The following is a 23,938-nucleotide window of genomic DNA, read 5'->3' as shown; positions in this document are numbered from 1 at the left end:
CAGCACAAACATGCCACTTTCCATGCAATTGAGGTTTAACAAATTAAAATAAAAATAAATAAACAAATTACAGTATAACCACATTCACAACACTCAAAATCAGCAAGATGCGTGATGGGGAATTGTGTAATGGTAAATTGTTTTTACTGGAGATTTTTAGGCATTATGTGTTTTGAGTTAAGAGGGATGGGTTATACTGTAGGAAACTTTGGTTTCCACTAGCTAGAAAAAGTCGACTTCACAGGGACTTCAAAGAATAATGACCAAACCCTTAATAGTTTGCTTGTGAACAAAGTGTTTACAAATGGTATTTCTTCAAAGTAGAAGATTGAGTAATAACAGCAAAGTGTTTAATGCTGACTGTGATTCAGTGAATGTGACTCTATGGGAACTTATGTGAATATCCCAGAGCTTCACTCAACTGACATGAGTAAGTCCTTACTCAGCACAGCAGAGTAGACACCACTGAGTGAACGTGACTCTTCTGAATATGATTCACTGGACATGCTCCATGTTAAAGAACACAGTTACTTTACGTCTGGCTCCGAAAGTAACCACCAAAAGATCAAAGAAAAGCGGTCCAAGTGGGACACAGCAACTTTGACCACACGCACACATAAAAATCACAGATTGAAGTGAACAAACCATGCATTGGGGGTTTGAAGTTAAGTTTACACTGCCTACACACACTGAAAAGTTACATTTTGGATGATGGAATAATACTGTTATTAAATACAGGCTGCGAGTTTCATGAAAAGCTCTGTCGTTGACTCTATTGCAAACCCATAGTGTCACGTTCCAGTTTAATCCCTGTTAGAGGGGTCAAAGACCTTACAAATCGTGCAACAGAGGTGCTGGTTTCAGAGGTGAGGCAATCCTTATGCTCAAACAGACACAAATCCTCCTGGAGTCGGCTGGAGACAAAATAGATCAAGATGGGAGTTTTTTCCCTCACATCCCTTTTGAATGAAGATTCATGAAGATGAGTGCTCTGTTCCCAGTTTGTCTTGTCTCACCTGTCAGGTTGTGCTCCGCTGGGAGACGGCGTGTATGAGCAAGCATGGATATCCCAGTTGCCTCGCAGTAAGCTCTTCTGATTGAAGAACGAACTGGCCGCTGGCTTGGCACGGGTCGGTGGGAACCTTTCTGGTTCTGGTTAGCAAACTAAAGCCACTCGTGAGAGATCAGGCCCTTACTGATCCGAGCCTCTAGCTTGTTTCTAAACACTCAAAAGCTAAACTGCTCAAACACTCAATATGCAGTCGGGCGGGGAAATTAGCTTAAGATACAATGTGTCAGTGTAGCTACTGTTTAGATCAGGGGGTGATACTGAAAACTACAGAAATGGACTCAACTTCAAGGAATTCGAGTTTTTATGACTACATTTTATGAGACTAAGTGCAACATATATGTATATACTACTGATTAATATTTATTTTATCAAAAATACAGTTAAAAAATACACTTTACAATTTTAAAATATAATTTATTATTGTGATTTGGTGCTGAATTATTAGTAATGGATCTTATTATGTTAAAAAAGTTTTTGCTGCTTGATATTTTAACAAGTAAAACTACAATTAAAAATTCTTTGAATAGAAAGTTCAAAAGACAAATTTATTATTTATTTATTTATTATATTGTCATATAAATGTCTTTATTGTCACTTTGATCAATTTAATGTGTCCTTGCTGAATAAAATAGTTAATTTCTTTTTTTTTTATCTACTTACTCTAAACTTTTGAATGGTAGTGTATCAAGGTTTCCAAAAAAAAAAAAATTAAGCAGCACTGAACATTGAAAATGGGAAGAAATATTTCTTGAGCATCAAATCAGCATATTAGAATGATTTCTGAAGGATCATGTGACTCTGAAGACTGGAGTAATGATCACAGGAATAAATTATATTCTAAAATAGAAAACATTTCTTTTAAATCGCAATACTATTTCACAGTATGTAGGCTACTGTATTTTTGACAGAAATGAATGCAGCTTTGGTCAGCATAAAATACTTCTTTTAAAAACATTAAAAATCTTACCAACCCCAAAGCTTACTCCCATAAAAAAAATATGGATTTTTTTTTATATCCTCTCATTAATACAAACCTGTTTCTAATTACCATTAAGGAACACCAGGATCAGCTATTTGTAATTTTACTGTAAAACTGTCACCTACAAAACATGTTGAGGTGCCGATGCCACCCATTGCGCCCTCCAGGCTGGTGAACACGTTCCACAGCTACGAACACTTCTGCCTCCCTACATCTCAAACTCCACACAACGGAGACCGCTAGATGTATTTTCACTGGCATATTTTTTAATATTAGCTTCAGAAAATGACACTAGTATTTGCGAAGTAAAAGGAGTCTAAATGGGCCATTTCAGCCAGGGTAAACACATTTAGCAATGAGGTCAGAGGCTGCAGCAGTGGAGTCAAGCAAGTTAGATAATTTTGTCAAAATGTTTAACGTCCTGCTAAACCATTTGGGAAAAACAAGTGCGGCAGCTGCTGTTGACTTTGGAAGCCGAGTGTATACTCTAGGCTTTAAACGTAAATCAAAATGCTCCATCTTCAAATGTAAGTAGACGTTTCATACCTGGTTAGTTGTAGGTCCTGGCAAAGATGTTGCGTTGGATGGACGGCATAAAGCGTGCTATATGTGCGTACACATTTTTAATCAGGAACCCCAACTCTAATGACTTCCGCAAACAAGACGACGGCCATTTTCTTAATGCTACGTTGTCAGCGCGACTGCATGAGGAAGCTCTTTTATTACTGCTGACACTTGACTTACTAGGTGGATAAAATACTTTTATGTTTCAAGTTCCACATATACTCATTACTTCCAAAAAAAGTTCACGTCCACCTTCATCGCATGCTTTGTGTATAATCTTGCGTTTTCACAGACTTTGACCTTCAGCGTCAGTGAAAGGCAGAGCCTTGAATATGTCATCGTGATCTTCAGTGCAATAGCGTATAGTGTTACATGAGTATCCCCTGAGCCGGTTTCGTTCAGCTCTCATTCCTCTCCAAGTAGCAGTAATTGTTTGTGGAGGTTTAAAACGGCTCGCTAATTTTCTTGAGCTTTTTTTTGGGGTTCTTTCTGCGACCTGGAAAAACAGATCACCTTCCAGAGGGACAACATGACAACTCAATGCTGCCTGGGCACATTTCATGGGCGCTCGACTATTTTTGCTAGAAACTGATGTATCCAATGGGCTTATACTAACAAAAACGTCACTTTGAATGAACTGTTAAAGTGTGTAAATCTTTTTTTTGCCAGAAAATTGAATTAAAGTATACATGTTTTTGTTTTGCCTGGGTATAGAACACACAACCTTGGCGTTGTTAGCGCAATGCTCTACCAGTTGAGCAAACAGGAAGAGAAAAAGAACAGAAGGAAAACAGCTCATTGTCATTTCAATAGAGTCATGCTGTTTACAAGTTCTTGAATAAGTTTCTATTCTCGGATGTGGGTGAAATTAGTTCATTTACTTAAAGGGTTAGTTCACCCAAAAATGAAAATTCTGTCAGTAATTACTCACCCTCATGTTGTTCCAACCCCGTAAGACTTTCGTTCATCTTCGGAACACAAATTATTCATAATATATTATTCATATACATATTATATTATACTAAACAGATTTATTTTCTTCTGTGTGGGCCTCTGAGTGAGTTCTCGTAGTGTAACAGCGCAGCGCTTCTGGGTTATACGTCAGAACGTAGGCTCACTACGTGAACTCACTCATACCCCTTTTCCACAAAAAAAGAACTGGTTCGGAACTGGTGCTGGTTCAAAGTTGGTTCAACTTGCGAACCTTCTCAGAACCTGTTTGCTTTTCCACTGACTAGAGAGCCCAGCGAACGACGTCGTTACGTCACTGTGTACGTTGCCATAGGCTACGTCTTAGCTTTCCTAGAAACGCTTGCGCCAACTTCAAGCATAACAATTGCAATGGCGGACTACATCGTCTTTCTGCAAATGTTTCTCCTGGCATTGCGATCCTATATTGGGGTCAGAAGAAGACACATTCTTGTCTGGATTACTAAACTGGATTAAGTTTGACAATAACCCCGCCCCCAGCCCCCGACGTAAGCATGACGTGGTAAAAGAACGGTTCTAGTCCAGCAAAGAGTTGGTGCCGCTTTGGAACCAATTTTCCTGGCCGAGAACCGGTTCTTTGGCTGTCGAAACACAAAGAACTGGTTCGCGAACCGGCACCAGCACTGCCTTGGTGGAAAAGGGGTATCAGAGGCCCACACAGAATAGTTGAATAAAGTCGTTTTTTTTTTTTTTTTTTTTTCGCACAAAAAGTATTATCATTGCTTGATAACCTTAAGATTAAACCACTGTAGTCACTTGGACTATTTTAACAATGTCTTTACTAACTTTTCTGGGCCGGCAGATGAAATTACATAGAAGCCTATGGAGGAGTGAGCCAGCTCTCAGATTTCATCAAAAATATCTTAATTTGTGTTCCGAAGATGAACGAAAGTCTTACGGGCTTGGAACAACATGAGGGTGATTAATTACTGACAGAATTTTCATTTTTGGGTGAACTAACCCTTTAACACTGCACTTTTGCTTTCATTTAACTATGATAAAGAACAGAAAAATCTAATTTAAATCTGGTGCTTAAAAAGAACAGATGTATTTTCTCTCCTTTTCTCTATCTCATTTCCAGCATTTCTGTTTGTCACTATACACACAGTGCGTCTTGATGACACATTGGATTTGCAGTTCTACTTTGCTGGTCCAGGGGGAAATCAGGGTTTTTTAATGGGAAACATGCCTCAGTCCTTTTGGGGACATATTAGACTTCATTGTATTCCTTCTCTGAGCTTTCCAGAAAACTAATCACAGCTTGAGGACAGAGAGAAACAGAGGTGTGTTTGGAAATCTTTTTTGGGAACACGGTCCTGCTTTACTTACACAACACTGACACCTCCAAACTGGTTTATGTTGTGTTAAGGTGACATTGGTTCAACCTGGATTTGCTGGATAAATACACACTGAAGTCAGAGCAAGGGACGAGCATTAAATTCGTCGTAGGGTGTGTGCTTTGGGAGAGTGTTACAATGAAAACAAACGTTCCGTATGGACAAGGGAAAAATCTGCCGGTGGTGCTTTGGATAGTAAATAAATCCAGGCCCCTAAATCAATATGGTTCTTACACACAGTAAAAAAAACATTAAACGGCACAGATTACCAAAGAAAATCTCCTGTTATGAGAAAAACCTAACTGCATTGCAATATTCACAAGACCCCGGATGTGACTAGCTATTCCAAAGCAATAAGATGACATCAAGGAAGGTGCTTTTTTGTAGTTTTCAGACAGACGGTCAGTCTGTGTATTATTGGTGAAGATTTTTCAGAGACTCTTTCTGCAGGTTAACACCAGTGGTGACAAATGAGTCTTTGAGTGAGTTTGTAAACAACAGTCAATGAATCAACTAAACAGATTTATTCAAAAACACTATCAATCTTTTTTTTCGACCAGAAAACCAAGTATAAATGTTTTTGTTCTGCCTGGGTATCGAACCCACAACATTGCCGTTGCTATAGCACAATACTTTTTCTTCAGGAAAAGAGTACATACTTAGGGTATAGTATAAATAGGCAAATTGAGCATTTATTCAGGAACAACACAAGTGAGTATGTCAATTAATCACTCAATGATTCATTCGAAAACAATGATTCATTCAGGAATGAGTCAAAAACAGTGGCTGAATTCGCAATAACATACTAACATGCTACTTACTATTTGTGCTTTATCTTTAGATGGCAAGAATAGTAATAGTAAGCTAGTATTCTATTCTGAATTCGGCCACTGATTCATTCCAGACAGAAACAAGTGACCCTGTCTTTTTGAGTGATTCAATTATTAAACTCAAATGATTCATTCAAAACACTGATTCATTCAGGAATTAGACAAGTGCAGGCCCGGGGTGGGTAATCGGGAGAATTCCCGGTGGGCCACATCACTTTTGGGCAGGTCGAGGATTTTTTTTTTTTTCACATTTGTCACGTTAGTTACATTAGGCTACACACGTTCCGCATTCTGACACCGCAGCGCGCAGCCTCTGTATGGGTTGTACCATGTGAGGGAGTTCTCCCCTTCCCTCCTATAGAATTGGTTGGGTCCATAGCCCCTCTTTTCCAAAACGTTTTTTCAGGTAGGCTACCGCGGGCCGCGGCACCGCCTGCGCCTACCGATAGCTGGGCCGGCCCTACCTTAACGCGTCAGGGAGGATGGATGGGAGGTAGAGGCCAGGAGGTATGGAAGCTTGTTTCCGCCACAGAATAAAACATTTTAAAAGATAATTGCGACTTTTTATCTCACAATTGCGAGTTTACATCTTGCAATTCTGACTTTATTTCTCAGAATTGCGAGATATAAAGTCAGAATTGCGTGAAATAAAGTCGCAATTGCGTGTTATAAAGTCAGAATTGCGAGATATAAAGTCAGAATTGCATGAAATAAAGTCGCAATTGCGTGTTATAAAGTCAGAATTGCAAGATATAAAGTCAGAATTGTGTGAAATAAAGTTGCAATTGCTTCTTATAAAGTCTAAGTGAATTATTATTTAACCTTTACATTATTTGTTGAACCATGGTATTAATACAAACTACACAATAGTAAGAGCTGAACTGTTGCTTCATTTATCCAATTTGTAAAAAGTGCTAATTTGGAATTCCACCATGGAAAAAGTGGGCCGGTCTTGGGACTGAAACTCCCGGGCTGAAAAGTGGCCCCACTCCGGCCCTGGACAAGTGACAATCTTTATGAGTGAGTCAACTAATCATTTACTCAATGATTTGTTTAAAACCACTGATTCATTCCAGATCAAAACAAGTAACTGTCTTTAAAAGTGAATCAATGAATCATACACTCAACCAAAATCAGAGGCTGGATTCAGCATAATAGCACACCACTAGTATCTGTACTATGTCTATTTATGGCAAAGACATTAAGATGAGTATGCTATATTATTCTGAATTCAGCTGATGATTAATTCTTAAAAAAGAAATAAGTAACTGTCTTTCTGAGTAAGTCAACGAATCATACCCTCAAATGATTAATTAAAAAACACTGATTCATTCAGGAATGAAACAAGTGATTACTGAGTGAATCATTATGCAGTAATTTTTAATTATATTAAAGTATAATCAACATTTTTTTCTCACTTGTCAGACATCTTGGATGGATTGCTCACAGAGCATATTGCAATGCATTGTGGGATTGCATTTTCCTAAAATGATCCACGCAATGCTGACTTAGAATTTGGTCAAAAGAGTTCAGAACAGCCTTTTTGTCACTGCTTACTAACTGGAACAGAACCACTTTAACAATAACTACAGTGATATCCGTAACTGTGATGACAACCTTTATCCATCTGACATCATCTTTATTGATCTCATCCAACCTACGTGTATGTCAGAGCAATTGGGAGTAAACATGATGCTCGGTGGGATAGGTACTCACCCTTCCCGGGTGTTCTCGAGGCCAGACAGCGGGGAGAGATGGTGGGGGCTGCCAATGTCGCGGTCCAGGCGGGGCTGCCTGGGGGGCAGGTCAGGTCCAGAAGAGAGCAACTCAAGTGGGGCTCCATTGTGTGTCGTGCTGGAGCCGGCGTACAGGCCTGGAAGACAAACAAAACTAATGTGCAAAACATGCCTGATAAACCTCAAGGAGCCCTCAAGAGCGGCACATTGACCAAATTAAATCTCCACAAAACAGCCCTTAATGGCAACAAGCGCTTGTTATGACAACACAAAACTCACCAAGGCCCTTTGGATGAATTTAAATGTTCTGTGCTGTTAGCAATTTACGATACATAATTTATGTTGCCGTGCGGAATGGATTTGATTGACTATTGCTATTTTGAACATATCTTTGACAGATCGGATAAATTTTAATGGAACAGCAGAAATAATAAGTAGAGACAGATCTACTATAAACTACTTGCATTGAAATGAATGGAACAGTTGGGCTGGATCTTCAGCCAAGGACACAGAACCTTGAAGCAAAAAAAAAAAAACAGAAGATACATCAACTCCATCCACAGTTTATAATGGAAATAACAGACATAGATCAGATATCCAACTGGTCCAAATGTCATCCCACCATAGATTATACTACTGTATGCAAACCAGGCCAGATGAAAATGATAGTTGCTCGTTCTGTAAAGGGGCTTCTTCCGTCCCCGGGCTTCTTGTGCAGCCTGAGAGACTGACAGGCGGACACTTTTCCCGGTTGCTCCGGCTGTTAATGTGTTCCTCTGGATTTGCCCAGTAATTGTTTTCCCAGAAGCCCTCTGTGCACTGACAGTCCTCAGCGGCTCGTCCTAGCACCCCTTCTCTTTGTGTTCCTCTCCAACTGCTTTACAGTGGAAGCGGGGCCTATCTGACAGTTTTCTGAACTGGTTACAAACTTGATTCATTACCCGAAATCATCAATCAAAGTCCTTAAATGCTTTCCCCTTTAGCCCTAACATCTGCTACCAGACTGGGAAGCATTCAACAAGTAATGGCCATGATTGCTTTAGTTGTTATCTGCTGGAGAGATGGGAGGGGGAGTCCACCAGGAGGCAGAATCAGATTCTAATGGCTGAGAGTAATCGGGAATTTCTAGATAATATATATATATATATTTCAAGAATATATTATATTCAATATATCAATATATATGTATTCGTGTGATATAATTTGTAGCACAATATGAAACACAAAAATACATCAAATATATAGTATGATATAAAATGTATATATATATTATTTTATCACAATATAATTAAGTCATGCAAAGCATACTGTATGCCACAGAGATTGCACAAAATTGTATGTAACAGCCAGATGCAAACCTACACAAAGGCACAGGACTAGATCGCACTTTATACGTGCAAATTACAAAATGACAGAGGTACCCGCTCTCTTCTTTGCTTTGCTTTTTCTACTGGCCCCGGAACAAAGCATAGGCAGAGGCAGAAACATCAGGAACATTAAATGCAGGCATCTTGGCCAGACCCAACCACAACTTCTGCTCTAAACAAGAACAAACAGCCACAGTAACATAACAGGTCCTTCAGGCTAAAGACATTTGCACATTGAAGCAACAACTTATCTCCTTTGAACTGAGCGAATGAGAGACGGTGTAAGCCAGGACGTCTATTTTCCCCTGGCACACGTTGGGGGTGATTTAAGCTGTTGCAGTGCAAAGTGTGTTTTGTACAAGGATGCTTGAGAGATGGGGAGTTCTGCAATTGTCCTTCAAATTACCCTCACACATACATTTAGGGTCTGTTCTACATTCCTCTTGACTGAATCGCTGCTCTTAAAGGAATAGTTCACACATATTTTTTTTTTGTCACCATTTACTCTCATGTACAATGAGGGGAGATGTTCAGTTCAGTTCATGTTCAGCCACACGATGTGAAGTCGTGGCCTCGAGATATGACATTGAGGGAACGACGCTGTGGCGAGCAGGGCGGGGCCGAGAGCCGTGGGACGGGAGTGAGGCCGGTGGAGCGAGTGCTAATGAGCGGTCTCGAGTATCACGGAAGAGCTCCAGGAGGATAAAAGGAGGAGTGACAACAGTGCAAGACAAGAGAGGACCAGGCCTGGACTTTACGTTATGTTTGACAGTTCCCACCTCCTTCTTCCCCGAGCCTTTAAACCTCATCTATTTCTCGTGGCCACAAGTTTAATGCATAAACAAACCTGCATGACCACAGAAATCTTGTATTTTCACAAATGGATATTATTAATACATTATTTTGAATAGTGTGGAATTAAGAAATTATTAGCTATATTAACCTATATTTTAGGTCTACTATTATGTTGCCTATACAGCATTCAAATGAAGTTTGTTATTATCAATACATGTTAAAAGAATGTGTAAGAATATAAAATAATAACAGTTTTATCCATCTTTTATCCATCCCATCCAACAGTTTTTTTAAATCAATTCACTGGACATTTAATATTTTATTATAATTTAAGTTATATTTTTTTATTCATTGTTATGTATTTGCTTTATTTCCCCCTTAATTTCATGTACATCTCTTTACCTAATTAACGTTCTGGCCTACTTAAAGTAGGCTATGGCTATGTATTTTGTAAATACTGTAAATGCCCGGTTCATGCCAATAAAGTTTTGACTGTATTTCTGTAGGCTTAGAATACACCAGTATGAGGCGATAAATGAGCGTCTGTTTTCATTTACAAATGTAGCCCCTTGTGTCAGTGACAACATTCAAATAAAGTTTGAATAATTGGTTATTTAGGGGGGAAACAATTATTGCGATTTTTCTAATACAAATACCAATTTAAAATGTGACATTTGAAAAAAAAAAGCAGCTCCAAGTATCCTGTGCTTGTTTGTAGGTATGTACAATTTGTGAATCAAAATGACTATAAAATGTCATGACATTTTGACAAAGGTTTGTAAATATTAACAGAATTTTCATCCCTTTAGTGTTCCAGGCATTCCAGGCCTTTTTATGAAATCTCCTCTGCTAACTATTGCACCACAGTATGTTCAGCATTTTGACAAGAACAAGCCAAAGAACAAGAAAAATGACTTGTTCATTTTTCAAAAAACAGGGAGGACTATAACTACTGTGGCTTAACTAATGCAAAACAAACACAAAACAAAGCATGCAAAGCCTTCACCTCTGACCTCCCTCTCTAAATCAAAGAGGCATGAGTTATAGCTGGGTATTTTAAGGTAAGTGTCCTCTCCTCTAGCTCCGATTTAGTGTGAATTGCATAACATTGAAAGTAGCATGGGAAAATTGACATCTAACGCAGATCGTGCATTGCAGCTGTTTGCAATATTATCATAGCATATGGTCTTCATAACATTACAATCCCCTTTATTCTGTCATGTCCATTTGAGCTGTTAAATCGTAGCTTATTGGTTTTGGATCACATAAATGGTTCTGCAAGTGAGCGTACACTTAAACACATCTGGGTTTTAGTACATTCTAGGGTGGAGGGAACAGTCCTCTACCCATCTCTACAAAACATCCCAGGATACATAAATTAGACAGCAAATGCTCCTACAAAAACAAGCAGTAATGGATGCTATAGACCAAGATATACAATCATTTCTCTCAAGGTCTGGAAAGCAGCAGTTAATCTCCAAGATCAAGTATAAAATTACAATCAACATTATCTTTAAAATCATTCATATAATTATTCAAATACATTTCAGATTACTGTAAAAATATTAGTATTAGGATTATATAAACATATTTGGAACTAGAACTAGATTCTGAAGAAAATATGAGTGGTGACTGTCTAAAACTCACTATCACAATGATAGGGTGTGTTATGCGGTTGCTGGGTTGTTATGGGTAGTTACCAGGGCATTGCTAGATGGTTGCTAGGGTGTTCTGGGTGGTTTGTAAGTGGTTGCTTATAGGCCAAAAGAGCAGTCGCCCGATTTTCAGAAGGGAAAAATAGTAACAAGCCACTTGACTTGAGCTATCATTGTGGTCGTAGAACAAACAGAGCCTGCACCCAAGTTTAATAATCATGGTATGAGCAAAAATAATAGTGATGCATGTTTTATCAAGCACCACTAATTACAAATATAATCCATGATTCTTTGTGCCACACCCACTTCACACCGCTATCAAAAGAAAGTGTGAAAGTGCCTATAGAGCAGTGGATCTCAACCTTTTTTTTGTTTGTTTTTAATTGTTTTGTCTAAATTTAAATAATTTTAAATCATCTTGAGGCCCCCTTAGTAGATATAGAGGATAAAGTAAGCCTTACCTGTGTAAATTTCCTGCCCGAGTGCTGGCGAACGGCCTTCTTTCCCATTCAAAGAGTGCTGAGAGGTGGCAGGGCAGTGGGATTGCTGGGAAGGGGCAGGGCCATGCAGATGCTGGATTGACAGACATTCACTCAAAGCATCTGATTCTAAATGGGGGCAAGCCCTTAGCTGTCAATCAAAAAGATAAAAAAAAAAAGAATAAAAAAAAGATTAGAGATACATATATCAAAGCATGATGTTCTTCATGTTGAAAGAATGAAATCACATTAAAAACCTGTGTGAAACAAAAGTCTCCAATTAAAAAAACGTAAAAACACACAAACTCATTGCTGACAGGCCCCATCGGCCAGCGCAGGAAATGAAAAGCTTAGAGAGAAACAGTTTTTCACCACAAACAGGAACCTTTGATTGGAAACATGAGGGGATGAGGGGAAGGACATACCCCACATCCACATCCATCTCCATCGTCAGTACAGGTTGGGACGCTACGTTATCGACTTCAGAGAGGCGGAGAGGTCTTTTTTGCTGGTGAGACTAGCATGCAAGACTGATTCAATCAAAAATCAAAGTTCTGGGAGTAATCATGCGTTATATGTGACATTTGTGTAGAGTTTGGGGAGTCATATGTGTTTAGGACTATTAGACTGAATTTGAAAGCTTGGATTGTAGCATGGAATTCTGTTTAACTGGAAAATTATCTTCGGTCACATGAATTCGTGATGAGCGGACTGAATCTGGAGACGATACCTCGCAATAAACAATAGCCCGAAATGAGCCGTGACATGCAACTTGAAAGTGTTATGTCATTTTAATTCCACTGCAATTAAGATTTTCAAAACAAAAGCTCACAAACTTGCAAATTAGAAATAAAACAAACACGTCTTAATTACACGCAAATGGGCTGCAGTTCTCGAATATTACGAAAGAGCGCAAACCGCACGTCTTCCAGTTGAGATCCCAACATCTCTCAGCCATTCGTCAAACGTAAAGGAGCTTTGGTGCTTTTGCCGCAGCTTTCTATTACAGGCGTCGCTCGCGATAGATGGAGTGGGAGTGTTTGTTTGACATCAGCCCACAACATCTGGCCACTGGGGTATAGCGCTGCACAGCTTATTAACAATGGTACACGCTCACATGTGTTTCCGCTTACAACGGCAAGCAAGAAGAACGCATCAGTCAGCTGTCGTTTAGACCAGTGCAACAATGAGGCCATTCTGCTTATAATTACCCACTTTAATGAGGAATGCACTCTTCACCATGTAGATGCTGAAATGTGGTCATAGTTGATCTATTGTTGGGGAAATCATTTTCAAAAGACAATCCTAAGTAGAACCAACTGCACCAAGCCATGAAAAAGACACAATTGACCATGAAAAATATCTACTAGAAAAGTTTTTCAAGGCCGATGGCAAGAGCCAAAGAGCTAATTTTACTCTGATGTTCTGATGAGATCTTTTGTACAGAGGAAACAAAGAAAAGAACTGAGATTGTTTTTATCCTTACCTTCCTACGCACCTGCTGCTCTTTGGCAGAGTGGATCTTCACATGCTTGCGGAGGGAACTGGGGTCTGTGTAGCGTTTAGTGCAGCCTGGGATCTGACACGCATATGGTTTCTGAAACAGGAAATGCACAATGAGTCAAAGAGTCATAATTATACGCAGGTCAGCCACAAAGAGGACATGGAAACACACTGCTATGGACACAAAGGCATTAATCATTACATTATGTCAGCATTCATAATTGAGTAGCTATAATAATAGTTTATAAGAGACATTAAATACAGTGCAGGACATTTATGAACAGACATGGAAGCTAAGAATACATGACAATTTAGACAAGCAACTATTTTGAACTCCCAAAATAAACATTCAGTTTTTAAGATTGAAAGTCTATGTAAAGTCACTAGTTTTAAAAAAAAATCTAAATATAAAACAAAAAAGAATGATTCAATGTCCACATTTAAAATATGGAAAAAACATTTTTTTTCATTTAAACATGGAAATAAATAGAAGGTTTTAGAAATAAGGAAATATTATTATGTAAAATGAATATTTTTTTTTTAATATTCTGAGCTATTTCTAGGTTAAACATTATTCTTTCTTTATTTAAAAGTATTGCATTCAAACAGAAAATTAAGCATTTTTACAAGTAGACTTTGAAATCCACCGCATAAATTTTATTTCTGTAATCAGCCTTCATTTTTACACTATGAGTGTAAATGGACAAACACAAGTGCAATAACTGTATATTTTGAGAGTTAATAAATAGTCAAAGTTCAAGAGGAAAGACAGTATCCTACCTTTCAGCTGAGAGGACACAGGAAGAGGAAAGAAGAATACAGATTGTTCGGTAAATGTGTAGGTATACAGGTTCTGTACAAGCACTTACAGTGGTTTATGTTATATTGCACATCAGCGTTGAAGTGTTGAAACGTGCGTCTTCACATAAATATCAGTGTACACATGATTCTCACTGGTAAACTTTACTGAAACACACTCTTACGCTCCAAAACATGCAGAGGTGATTTTCTCCCATGCATTTTACACTGCTCTTTTTTTCTAGAAAAGAGGCAGTCATTAAAGTGAAAGTGGATAGGCTTCCTTTATTAGCTCTCCTTTCCTACCTTCCCTCGTTCTCTAAATAACACTGTTTTTACAAGCCGTTCGCAGGGCAGCTCGTCTCTACGCATTTATTTGTTTTCACTGTGCAATGCCATATAATCCCCCTGCCGTCTAAACGCACCAAAAACAGTAAACGAGAAAGCTTAGGAATGGAAAAAAGAAAAAAGGCCGTCAAGAATAAATATCATTACAGTCGGAGGGATTTTTTCACTGTATATGAGGCGTGTGGGAAGGCTGTGACAGGGCGCATAGGCAAGTTAATGTGTAGCACTGGGCATCTGGGGTCGAGGGTCTTATTGGCTGTGGCAGTGTGGCAGTGTGGCGGTAGCGCGGTGCGGGAGCTGTACTGCGATGTGATACAGCATAGGGTTCTGCCAGTTAGTGAGAAAAGACTAGCTCAAGTCTTTCCCTGACTTTTATTTTTCCTCACATGGTTGGAGTGGGATGCAAGACGTTCTTGCCTCTCTCTGCCATGTGTCGTTGCTATCACAAACGGAGCGTGGTGTTAAACGGTGTATGATATAACGCGTTTCCCCTCATCAACCCATAGAGACATAACCGTATGTATGTTTTGTGCATGCAAAATTAACATTTAGGTCAAAGAAAGGCAGCAAACAGCACATTTACGGGATTGTTTGTAAGGTCCATTTGGCTGGGAACTTAAGTGGTAGGGACTTTTGCTCTGAACTTAAAGATCCTCCATGGATCTCCGTTTAGTTTAGTTTAGGAGAGGCTAAATAAGTTCAAATACAGTCTGAATAATCCTTTGAAAAATAGTTAGCAATACTACAACGCCATAACAAAATCACTTAACACATTTTGGAGCATCACATCACCTATGTAAGCAATACCTTTTTAAAAACTCTATATAAATGTCCAATTATGCAATACTTCTCTGGCAACCCTTTTTTTTTTGAACAACAACAACAAAACTGTAACTCTCCCTATATTATATACTGAAAGACAATTGAAATTTTTTTTTTTTTTTAATGAATCTGTTCATTAACATGAATTTGTCCAAATGGACCAATTCACTAGAATGAATCAGAGTATCCATTGCTATATGTGACCCTGGATCACAAAACCAGTCACAAGTCGCACAGGTAAATTTGTAGCAATAGCCAACAAAACATTGTATGGGTCAAAATTATCGATTTTTCCTTTTATGCCAAAAAATCATTAGGATATTAAGTAAAGATCATTTTCCAAGAAAATATTTTGTAAATTTTCTACCGTAAATATATAAAACATTTATTTTTGTGAGTGAATGCAGCAGAATCCCAAACATAAATGGACAACTTTAAAGGCGATTTTCAAATAGTTGTATCTCAGCCAAATATTGCCCAATCCTAACAAACCATAAATCAATGGAAATTCTATTTATTCAGCTTTCATATGATGTATACATCTCAATTTAAAAAAATTGACCCATGTGACTGGTCACATATATGAGATGACTATTTAGGATGAACCGAATCACCAGAATAAATTTAACTCCACGTATGACAGTTAGGACAGTGAAGGACAAAAAATTTACTAGAATGAATGAGTTTCCCAATGCTGTAAATGAGAAAGGACCTAATCACTGAAATAAACTTTTGATTAGAATAACTTTTGACCTTTTAGGATGAACCGATTTAATATGAGTCAAATTTTCAGTGCTATGAATCATTTAGACTGAAATGTATTAGAATAAATCAGACCTTCAATGCTACATACTAGAGTGTTTATGAGGGTGATTTATTTGAATGAAGTTATCTTTAAGATGATTCTAAAAACTGTAGCACTTCTTGTAACTACTTAATTTATTTAAATAAAGTCAGATGCATGACTACAAGTTTGTATTTTCCCAACACTGCTAATTTCTATATTAAGGATGGTGTCAATAAAGAGCAGTGTTTGTTTTTGTGTGTTTTGAATAACTTCGGGGTTGAGTAGGAATGAATGTATTCATGTACTCACAGTGTCCAGGTGTGTGCGCTGGTGCTTTGCCCTGTCGCTGGAGTTGCTGAATGCTTTCTGACAGCCTGGGTGCTGGCACAGGTACGGCTTCTCTCCTGTGTGACTCCGCAGGTGAATCTTCAGATTCTCCAGCCGTGAAAAAGCTTTGTTACATCCTTCAAACTGACAGAGAGACAACAACAGTAATCTTTCTCAGAGGACGACGTTTTATAAGGCATTGCCTTTAATTTGTGCATGAGTGTGAACAATGCATTCAGATAAACATTTGAATCAGAAAAGAAATTCAGATTCGTTAGCTCGTTTTCATGGTCTGGCCAATCAGAATTCTTTAAAATTACAGATCATAAAAGACTGACTACTATGCCACGCCCCTTCCAACTACACTTTCACCTAAAGTCATCCCAGGATGGTCCTCTGCAACCTGTCTATCTGTGTAATGAGGCATTGGACACACTGATAGAACATGTTGTCTTGTCATTTAAGGGCCTCATACATTCTATACAACGCTATCTCTTAGCTCCGCCCAAAAACATCAACAGCCCACCAATAAGGAGCCTCGGATGAGACAGAGTGGCAGCTTATGGAGGTGTCAGAGAGAGTGTAACCTGACATGGCAGCTTTGCTCTCTATTGTCCACTGACCTCTAACTGAGGCCCCCGCTTCTATCGCAGCTCCAGTTTCACTGAAGGAAAGAGCCTTCCATTCTTCTAATGGGCTCTCAGAACATCATTCGGGCTCTGGCCTCCTTCAATCACTCGCAAAGGGCTTGCTATTGAGGCCAGGCCATTTAATACGGGGCGAAACCTTAGACTGCCACGGTTGGGATATATTGAGTGACCTGGATTATACAGTGTGTGTATCTGTGTGCGCAGAATTCTTATATGGCACATTAAAAAAATGTGGAAACAAGCAAAAAACTCAGTCAGGTACATTACAGGTTCACTTTTACACACATTTACAAACACAGGGGGAAAAAAAACAGAATTTGCATTTTTATTAGAAAATAATAGTGTATCAAAGGTAAAAATATGTTCTTCATGAACAAACTTTCACATCAGAGACATTTTGCCTTGAGGCTCAGAATTTCAATATTAAAATGACAAAAAAAAAAAAAAAAAAAATTATCATAAATATCATCTAAATAAAGAGTGAAATAATTGTAAACACGTGTGAAAATGGTTTCTATAAATTTTTCAAATATTATGACTTTTTTTGCCCTAAAACGTTTTTTCAAAGGTTCATCATGGAGCTTTAATTCTGTTGTGCAAAAAATTATAGAAATATAATTTAATTGTGTGTATCCTCATTCATAAATGCTAGCAAAGAAATGACTATAGCTACAAAGTATCCTATCAAGCACAATACATTAATTAAAATGAGGTGGAAATTACCGTGTTGGAAATGTATGTCTTTCAAAAAAAATTACACTATCATTCAAAATGTTGGGCTTGGTAAATTTCTTTAAATGTTTTTATACATTAAACATGCCCAGGTTCAGCAGCCACTACTCCAATTTTAGTTCAAGCACAATTGATTGCAGAGGTTTAATATTTAGAGTTTGGGGTTAAGAACAAACTCAAATCTGAGGAATATCAATTTAAGCTCTAACTGGCCACAAACTTTTACACATTCATATCATCAGCTCACACAATAGAACGGTACAGTGGTAGAGACACAATTGCTTGGGGCTTTTGAACATTCAGACTCCACAATTTGTGCCTGTATTATGTGCAAGCCATACTCACATACACAGCAGAGATATATGTCACGTGCTGACTCCTAAAATACTTGAGTTTTCAAAACAAACACCGGGAGTATGTACGTCCCAAAATGTGTGTATTTATGTATAGGGGAAATAATCATTCTTTCGCTGCTTTCTTTAAATGTAATACAAATTTTAGGCTAAATTGAATTTATGGGTCCGCAGAGAGAAGCCTGCTAATCGCGTAAAGCCCGCCATTAGTGTGAGGACTGGCTGCCAATGGAGCGAGGTGCGGAGCATGCTGGGATACCTTGAAAAACAAAGCAAAGCATTCTGGGATGCCATGCAAACACAGCCATCTGCCAGAGTTTAATCCATTTGACCGGGAGGAATTTCTTTTTCTCTCTTAATGTCTCTCATTGTCTCTCCACTTTTTTATGTCTCTGGCATTTTATTTTATACTTTTTGAAGACCATAACATTCTCTTTTATATAATAGCACAAAAAGTACATAACATTATTTTCCAAATACTTCTAATGCAACCAGTTTTACAAACGTAAACCGAGGGATGTGAAGTTTCTGAGATACAAACAGACGTTCATCATAAAAATCAGAGAGAAAAGTGAGACTCCAAACGAACTAAATATATGTTGCATTTTTAAACCGCTATAAACCAACCATGACAGCTCCTAAGTCTCAACTACCCTTTGATTTTATTTGCAAAAACAGTTTAGCAAGCTAATCACATTAATTGGCATAAACGTGTTTAGCTTTCCCCTCTGAAGGCCTGTGTGAGGGTAAACAGAGCGATAACCCTCGAAAGTAGATTGTGGTAAGTCATTTGACGCCATCTTTCCGAAGTGGGCCTCAGGATCTGCTGTATACACACAGAGTGACAGTTCGGGTTGACATTTGTGTCAGGGGCACAGAGCCAATCATGGATGATTGCGGGCCGCAGAGGCCGCTCAACCTCAACCTGATGACTATATGGGAAATTAAGCGTGATTGCGGCAGAAAACGTCCAACGAGGCATCGGGCAACTAAAAGCCTGTTGTGTACACAAGCACTCGGAAGAAAAAACAGTTCATTAATACCTTTAAATACCTACAGAACACAAGCCAGCCATTATGGCACATTTTTCTGCGCAAAAATAAGGCCATGCCGCTTAATGACGTCACACAGAGCTCTGATGGAGAGACCAGGATTGAGAGGAAGAGAAAATTTGCTTATTATGGGAATTGCATTCAGGCCACATTCTTTCCCGTGGAGTCAAAGGTCCACTGCTGTTCCCGTTAACATTCGGAGGTGCTCTGAAACATAAAACATATTTCCCCATTATACTGTAACTACCAATCTCACCTTCCCTCAGGCATGCGTTTATTCAGACATTAAAACCTTTAGCAACTAACAAGCATTAAATACATTATTACTCATAATTAGTGGGCTTAAAGGCAAATTTTAATGAGCACCATGACTTCTTTTCTTACTGCCAGACACATTTTCTGTAATTCGTTGTGACATCCAAATTGCCTCAGCTCTCTCAGATATGCAATACAGGGTCTGTCTGCGGGTTATAGTGATGTTCTGTGATCAGCACTTGTACGAAATCGATTCTGGTTCCTGTTGGAGACCGAAAAGGTGTTACGTGGTTTACCGCTGAGCGCCTGGAGTAACTGTGACCTGTAAAAGAGAAACCGCCGACACGTCTTTCGGCACGGAGAACAGCGGAGCTCAGATGGAGTGGCTAAAAACTACAGGCGAAAGCGAACATGTGCCTTTAATCTGCCTGTTTCCAAATGCCCCCTGGCAACCACAGCAAAGAGCAGAAAAACGTAAATGGATGAAATTATATCCATATGATTCAATGAGACAGCTAAGGAGAGACAGGTTTCTCATGCACTTCATCAGGGTACAAAATTAAACACAGCTTAGCTAAAATATTCACATTACATAGTTTACACATTTCATTTCCACATCCAAACGCCACTCGTTTTAGCAGCCAACTTCATCTGTTGCTAATAGGAGGCCTAATATGAATCAAAGATCTGGTTAATTTCTCTCTCTCTCTCTCTCTCTCTCTCTCTCTCTCTCTCTCTCTCTCTCTCTCTCTCTCTCTTTGGAACGGCGCTGAAGGGAATTCACTTTCGATTATTCTCAGGAATCTTTGATTTTTCTTTGTTGCTCTTTTGCCCGTTACTTTCAAATTTCAAAACATTTGATTCATACCTAATGTGATGCATACACAAATCCTCAGCTGACAAATGTTGTCCAGATGGGATCGAAGGCTTGGCCGATAAACCGGTGGAGGAAGTAGTCATGTAAATGACTAGCAAAATTGCTCCGAACAGACTTTTTGTTCTCGTGCAACACTGGTTAAACCAGATTGAAACCCATGTAGATTGTAGATGGGACCTTCACAGGAAGCAACCTATGATGACTAAATTGGGCCTCTCGCATAGTCATTACGCACCCCCCACCTCACTCTGAGCAACGTTTTTGAAGGAAATTGAACTGAAGGTGTATTATGGATCCTGACCTCGGACGCTATGGAAGTCAAGACATTAGCAACTTATGCTACATGTGGGAATCCTGAACTAGAACATGCAGGAAACATATGGATCTTTATGGGAGCACTTAACCCAGAGTCGTTCTGGGGCGTACCGTCAAAGTGTTACCAGCCAGAAGATATATTGTTTACCAAAACTAGCTGTGATCTTCTTTTGACCTAGGAATAGATTCAGATTTACAGAGGGAGAAACGAGTGCAGGTCCTCTTTAAGGTCAACTGTTGCTTCCACATGTTCTCTTCCTTTCTAAAAGCCTTTAACTTGTAACTCCAGCATGAACGTTCTCTGGCATCCCTCGCTTGCTGTATTTCATTTGAATTTATGACTACAGTAGGTGGCATGCTCATTGATGCAGTACATCCTGAAAACAGATTAGTGCAAGTAAGTACAGTAAGTAATATACAGTACCTGTATGCACTCTTCTGAAATGCATGGCCATGTTTCAGGCTACATACCAACATAATCCATTCTGATTTTAAAATAGTGGTTGGCATTGTATGGAATGGATTTTTTTTTTTTTTTTTAAATGCCAGATTCTATTGAAATAGTCTGAAGATGCTGCATATGCAATGTGCTGCTGAAAATTCAGCTTTGCCATTACAGGAATAAATCATATATTAAATATATTAAAATAGAAAAGAGTATTTTAAATGGTAATAATATTTTACAATATTTCTGTTTTTACTGTATTTTTGACCCCAAACTTTTGAACACTTACATACTGAATTCTTTTTTTTTATTTGAATTTAACTAAATTGTCAGAATATGTTACACAGAACATTAGCAAAACTATCATTTATATGCACACAGATGCAGACATACATTTATGATACATATTCAGAAAAAATAGTTGTCGTCACAGAAAAAGGGTAATTTACCCAATTGCTGATTTTTAATTTTGTGCCATCAAAACTAAATTAGCAAAAGTTTCCATTTATTTTGCTTAATAAAATATTGGATGATGCATCCTGCACATGCTAAAGACATCACTATTAGTACTGTAAGGGCACAGTGTTCTTCTTAAGTGGGCCATCTTCCCTCATCTTACCCTACATATTACAGGCCTAAAGACCTGGCACCATTAAATTAGTGTCAAATTTATTTAATCCGTGTTTCTTTGTTGAACCGAACACCAAAGAAACCAAACAGCATTCTCGGTTTCCCTGGCCGCAAAGCGCTGATGGACACCAAGCACAGTCTGTCACTCCAGCAACCGGCCTCTCACTCTCTCCGTTCTAAGTATCTCTAATAGCTAATTAGAGAGTATTACACTCGCCCCGATGACTTTACAATACCACCGAGCCATCAGTTATCTCCTCGTTTCGTGCAACATGAACCAGGGCACAGTGAGATGCAATGAAACTCCTCAACATGATATGTGCAGTGTTCATGCCTGCGGAGGGGCAAATACAGCATTTGACACAGAAGGTCTCAGCGTCCATTAACCGTCAGTCCCCATCTACTCACTGACACCTGCTAGCGTTCGGTTCCCAGCGACGCTGGCACAACACACGGGGTGCAGTCACTCAGAAACTTCCTCTTTAACTGGCCGCCATGAGAAACTTGTTGCTTTTACATCCGATTTATGGATGAGAATCACACTTGCTGAACTTTCATTACACAAACTCATAATTCTCACATATGAGCTCTTTATTTGAAAAAGCTGGCTGTCAGGGTCATGCCATACTTCTTAAGGTTCAAACATCATCCAAACTCTAGGCTAAACACCAAAAAAGGCCACATTTTACAACATCTCTCGTTATATGACATTGTGAGGAACATATAAACTATAAACTCTCCTGACCGACGTTCGTTCTCTCGCCTTTTCTTTCCGCCCTCCACCCTGTTGGCATAATGTTCAGAGTTGACACAGCTGGGTCTGTCTCATGCCCACTCTCTAAGCTATTTTATATCTCCGACCTGACAACAAATACACATCCCAGAGTGCCTTGCGCCTGCCAAGTCAAATACCTCTGCGTCAAAGGCTCTGTCAGATTCATGAACAAAACAAAACTATTCAAATGGACAATAGGTCAAGATGTGTTCAGTTTTGGTTGACGATGTAGAAAGGTCGAGTGACATCTAACACAGTTGGATTGAGAAGTAGAACATTTACACCCTCCAGATATGTGATGAAATTGAACTACAATAGAGAAAGCTTGTATTGTTGTCTTTTGGGAACCTGATTGTTGCGTTTCCCCTTCAGTATTTTCTTGTTTTGTTACTCTCCGTTCAAAAGTGCAGTGCAAGGGCAATTTATCAGGTCATATTTCAGAACACATTATTAATAATGATACGTCATACAGCATGACTGCACATTAAATCATGTGGAATCACAGTGGAATACAAGGACTAATGTTTTGCACTGAAAATAAATAATATGTAATACTAAGACCAAGTCATTATTAAATGGAAATTTAATAGCGCAAGAAAAAGATAAACTATTCTAAATTTGTGAAAAAAAGTAGAAAATTAAAATAAAATAAATTAAGAGCTTGTATCCAAATGTTATACAAATACCTCACATAAAATCAATAACTCAGTTGAGAGACAGAAAAAATAGACCCAAATAACAAGGTCTCAGTGTCCTGTGATATTCCACAGTAAATGTTTTCATATTTATGGAGTATTTAACTCGAAATTTCTCATCACGTACTTGTTTACCTTAGCAGTAATATGAGTCCAGGTCTGGCTCTCGCTCCTCTCTTGGTATTTGCAAGCGAGATGCTGACGGTATTACAAAGCAGTGTGTTTTTTCAATGCTAATATCCACTTTCCATCTTTGCATTAAATTGTGCATGACCTAATCTAACTCTTGGCTTTTCTACGCTGAAATATGAATTTGGCTCATCCGTGTCACTTGTTCTGGTTGTATTTAAGCTTTGAAGAGGATAATATTGAGTCTTCAAGGAGCCATAGAACGTGCTATTTTCTTAATTTTTCACTACTGTGGAAACAATGGCTGGACATTATACAGAGATTTGGAGCGTTTCTTTATGGTCACATTCAAGTCCATTTCGAAACCGAATCCTTTATAGCTTCACAAACCTGCCATTTTAAATCAAATTTGAGGGGTGAATTGATGAGCCATGGGCTTTGAGGTCACATAGAATTTATCAGAATGCTTCATGAGACCTTTAGTGAAGGAATGAAATCATTGTTTGGAAAAAAGTCTTTGGCGGTTTGTCACCAAAATGAACAAAACAAGAGTTGTATGTCTGCGCTACTGATCTTTGGGAGTTCACATCAATGAGCAGCACACAATTACAGATCGCATGTTATCTCGATGAAAACTCACA

The 23,938-nt window shown here is 38.6% G+C and overlaps 1 protein-coding gene across 4 annotated transcripts in view; it reads right to left on the bottom strand.

Moving 5' to 3' along the window:
* glis1b (GLIS family zinc finger 1b) overlaps positions 1–23,938 on the bottom strand; it is an 80,243-nt gene that overhangs the window by 11,078 nt on the left and 45,227 nt on the right. For 3 of the 4 annotated variants that reach the window (XM_079896070.1, XM_079896073.1, XM_079896071.1), the window contains exons 5-8: positions 16,372–16,533; positions 13,291–13,401; positions 11,787–11,955; positions 7,489–7,645 (exon numbers count right to left, since the gene is read on the bottom strand). In XM_079896070.1, coding sequence (XP_079752196.1) covers positions 7,489–7,645; positions 11,787–11,955; positions 13,291–13,401; positions 16,372–16,533 — 599 coding nt within the window. The remainder of the gene's footprint in view (positions 1–7,488; positions 7,646–11,786; positions 11,956–13,290; positions 13,402–16,371; positions 16,534–23,938) is intronic. The other variant, XM_079896072.1, reaches the window with a different exon arrangement.

Source organism: Squalius cephalus, assembly GCF_949319135.1.
Source record: "Squalius cephalus genome assembly, chromosome: 16".
Taxonomy (NCBI): Eukaryota; Metazoa; Chordata; class Actinopteri; order Cypriniformes; family Leuciscidae; genus Squalius; species Squalius cephalus.
Note: the sequence above shows the minus strand (reverse complement) of the source record. Positions and strands in the feature narration are given on the sequence as shown.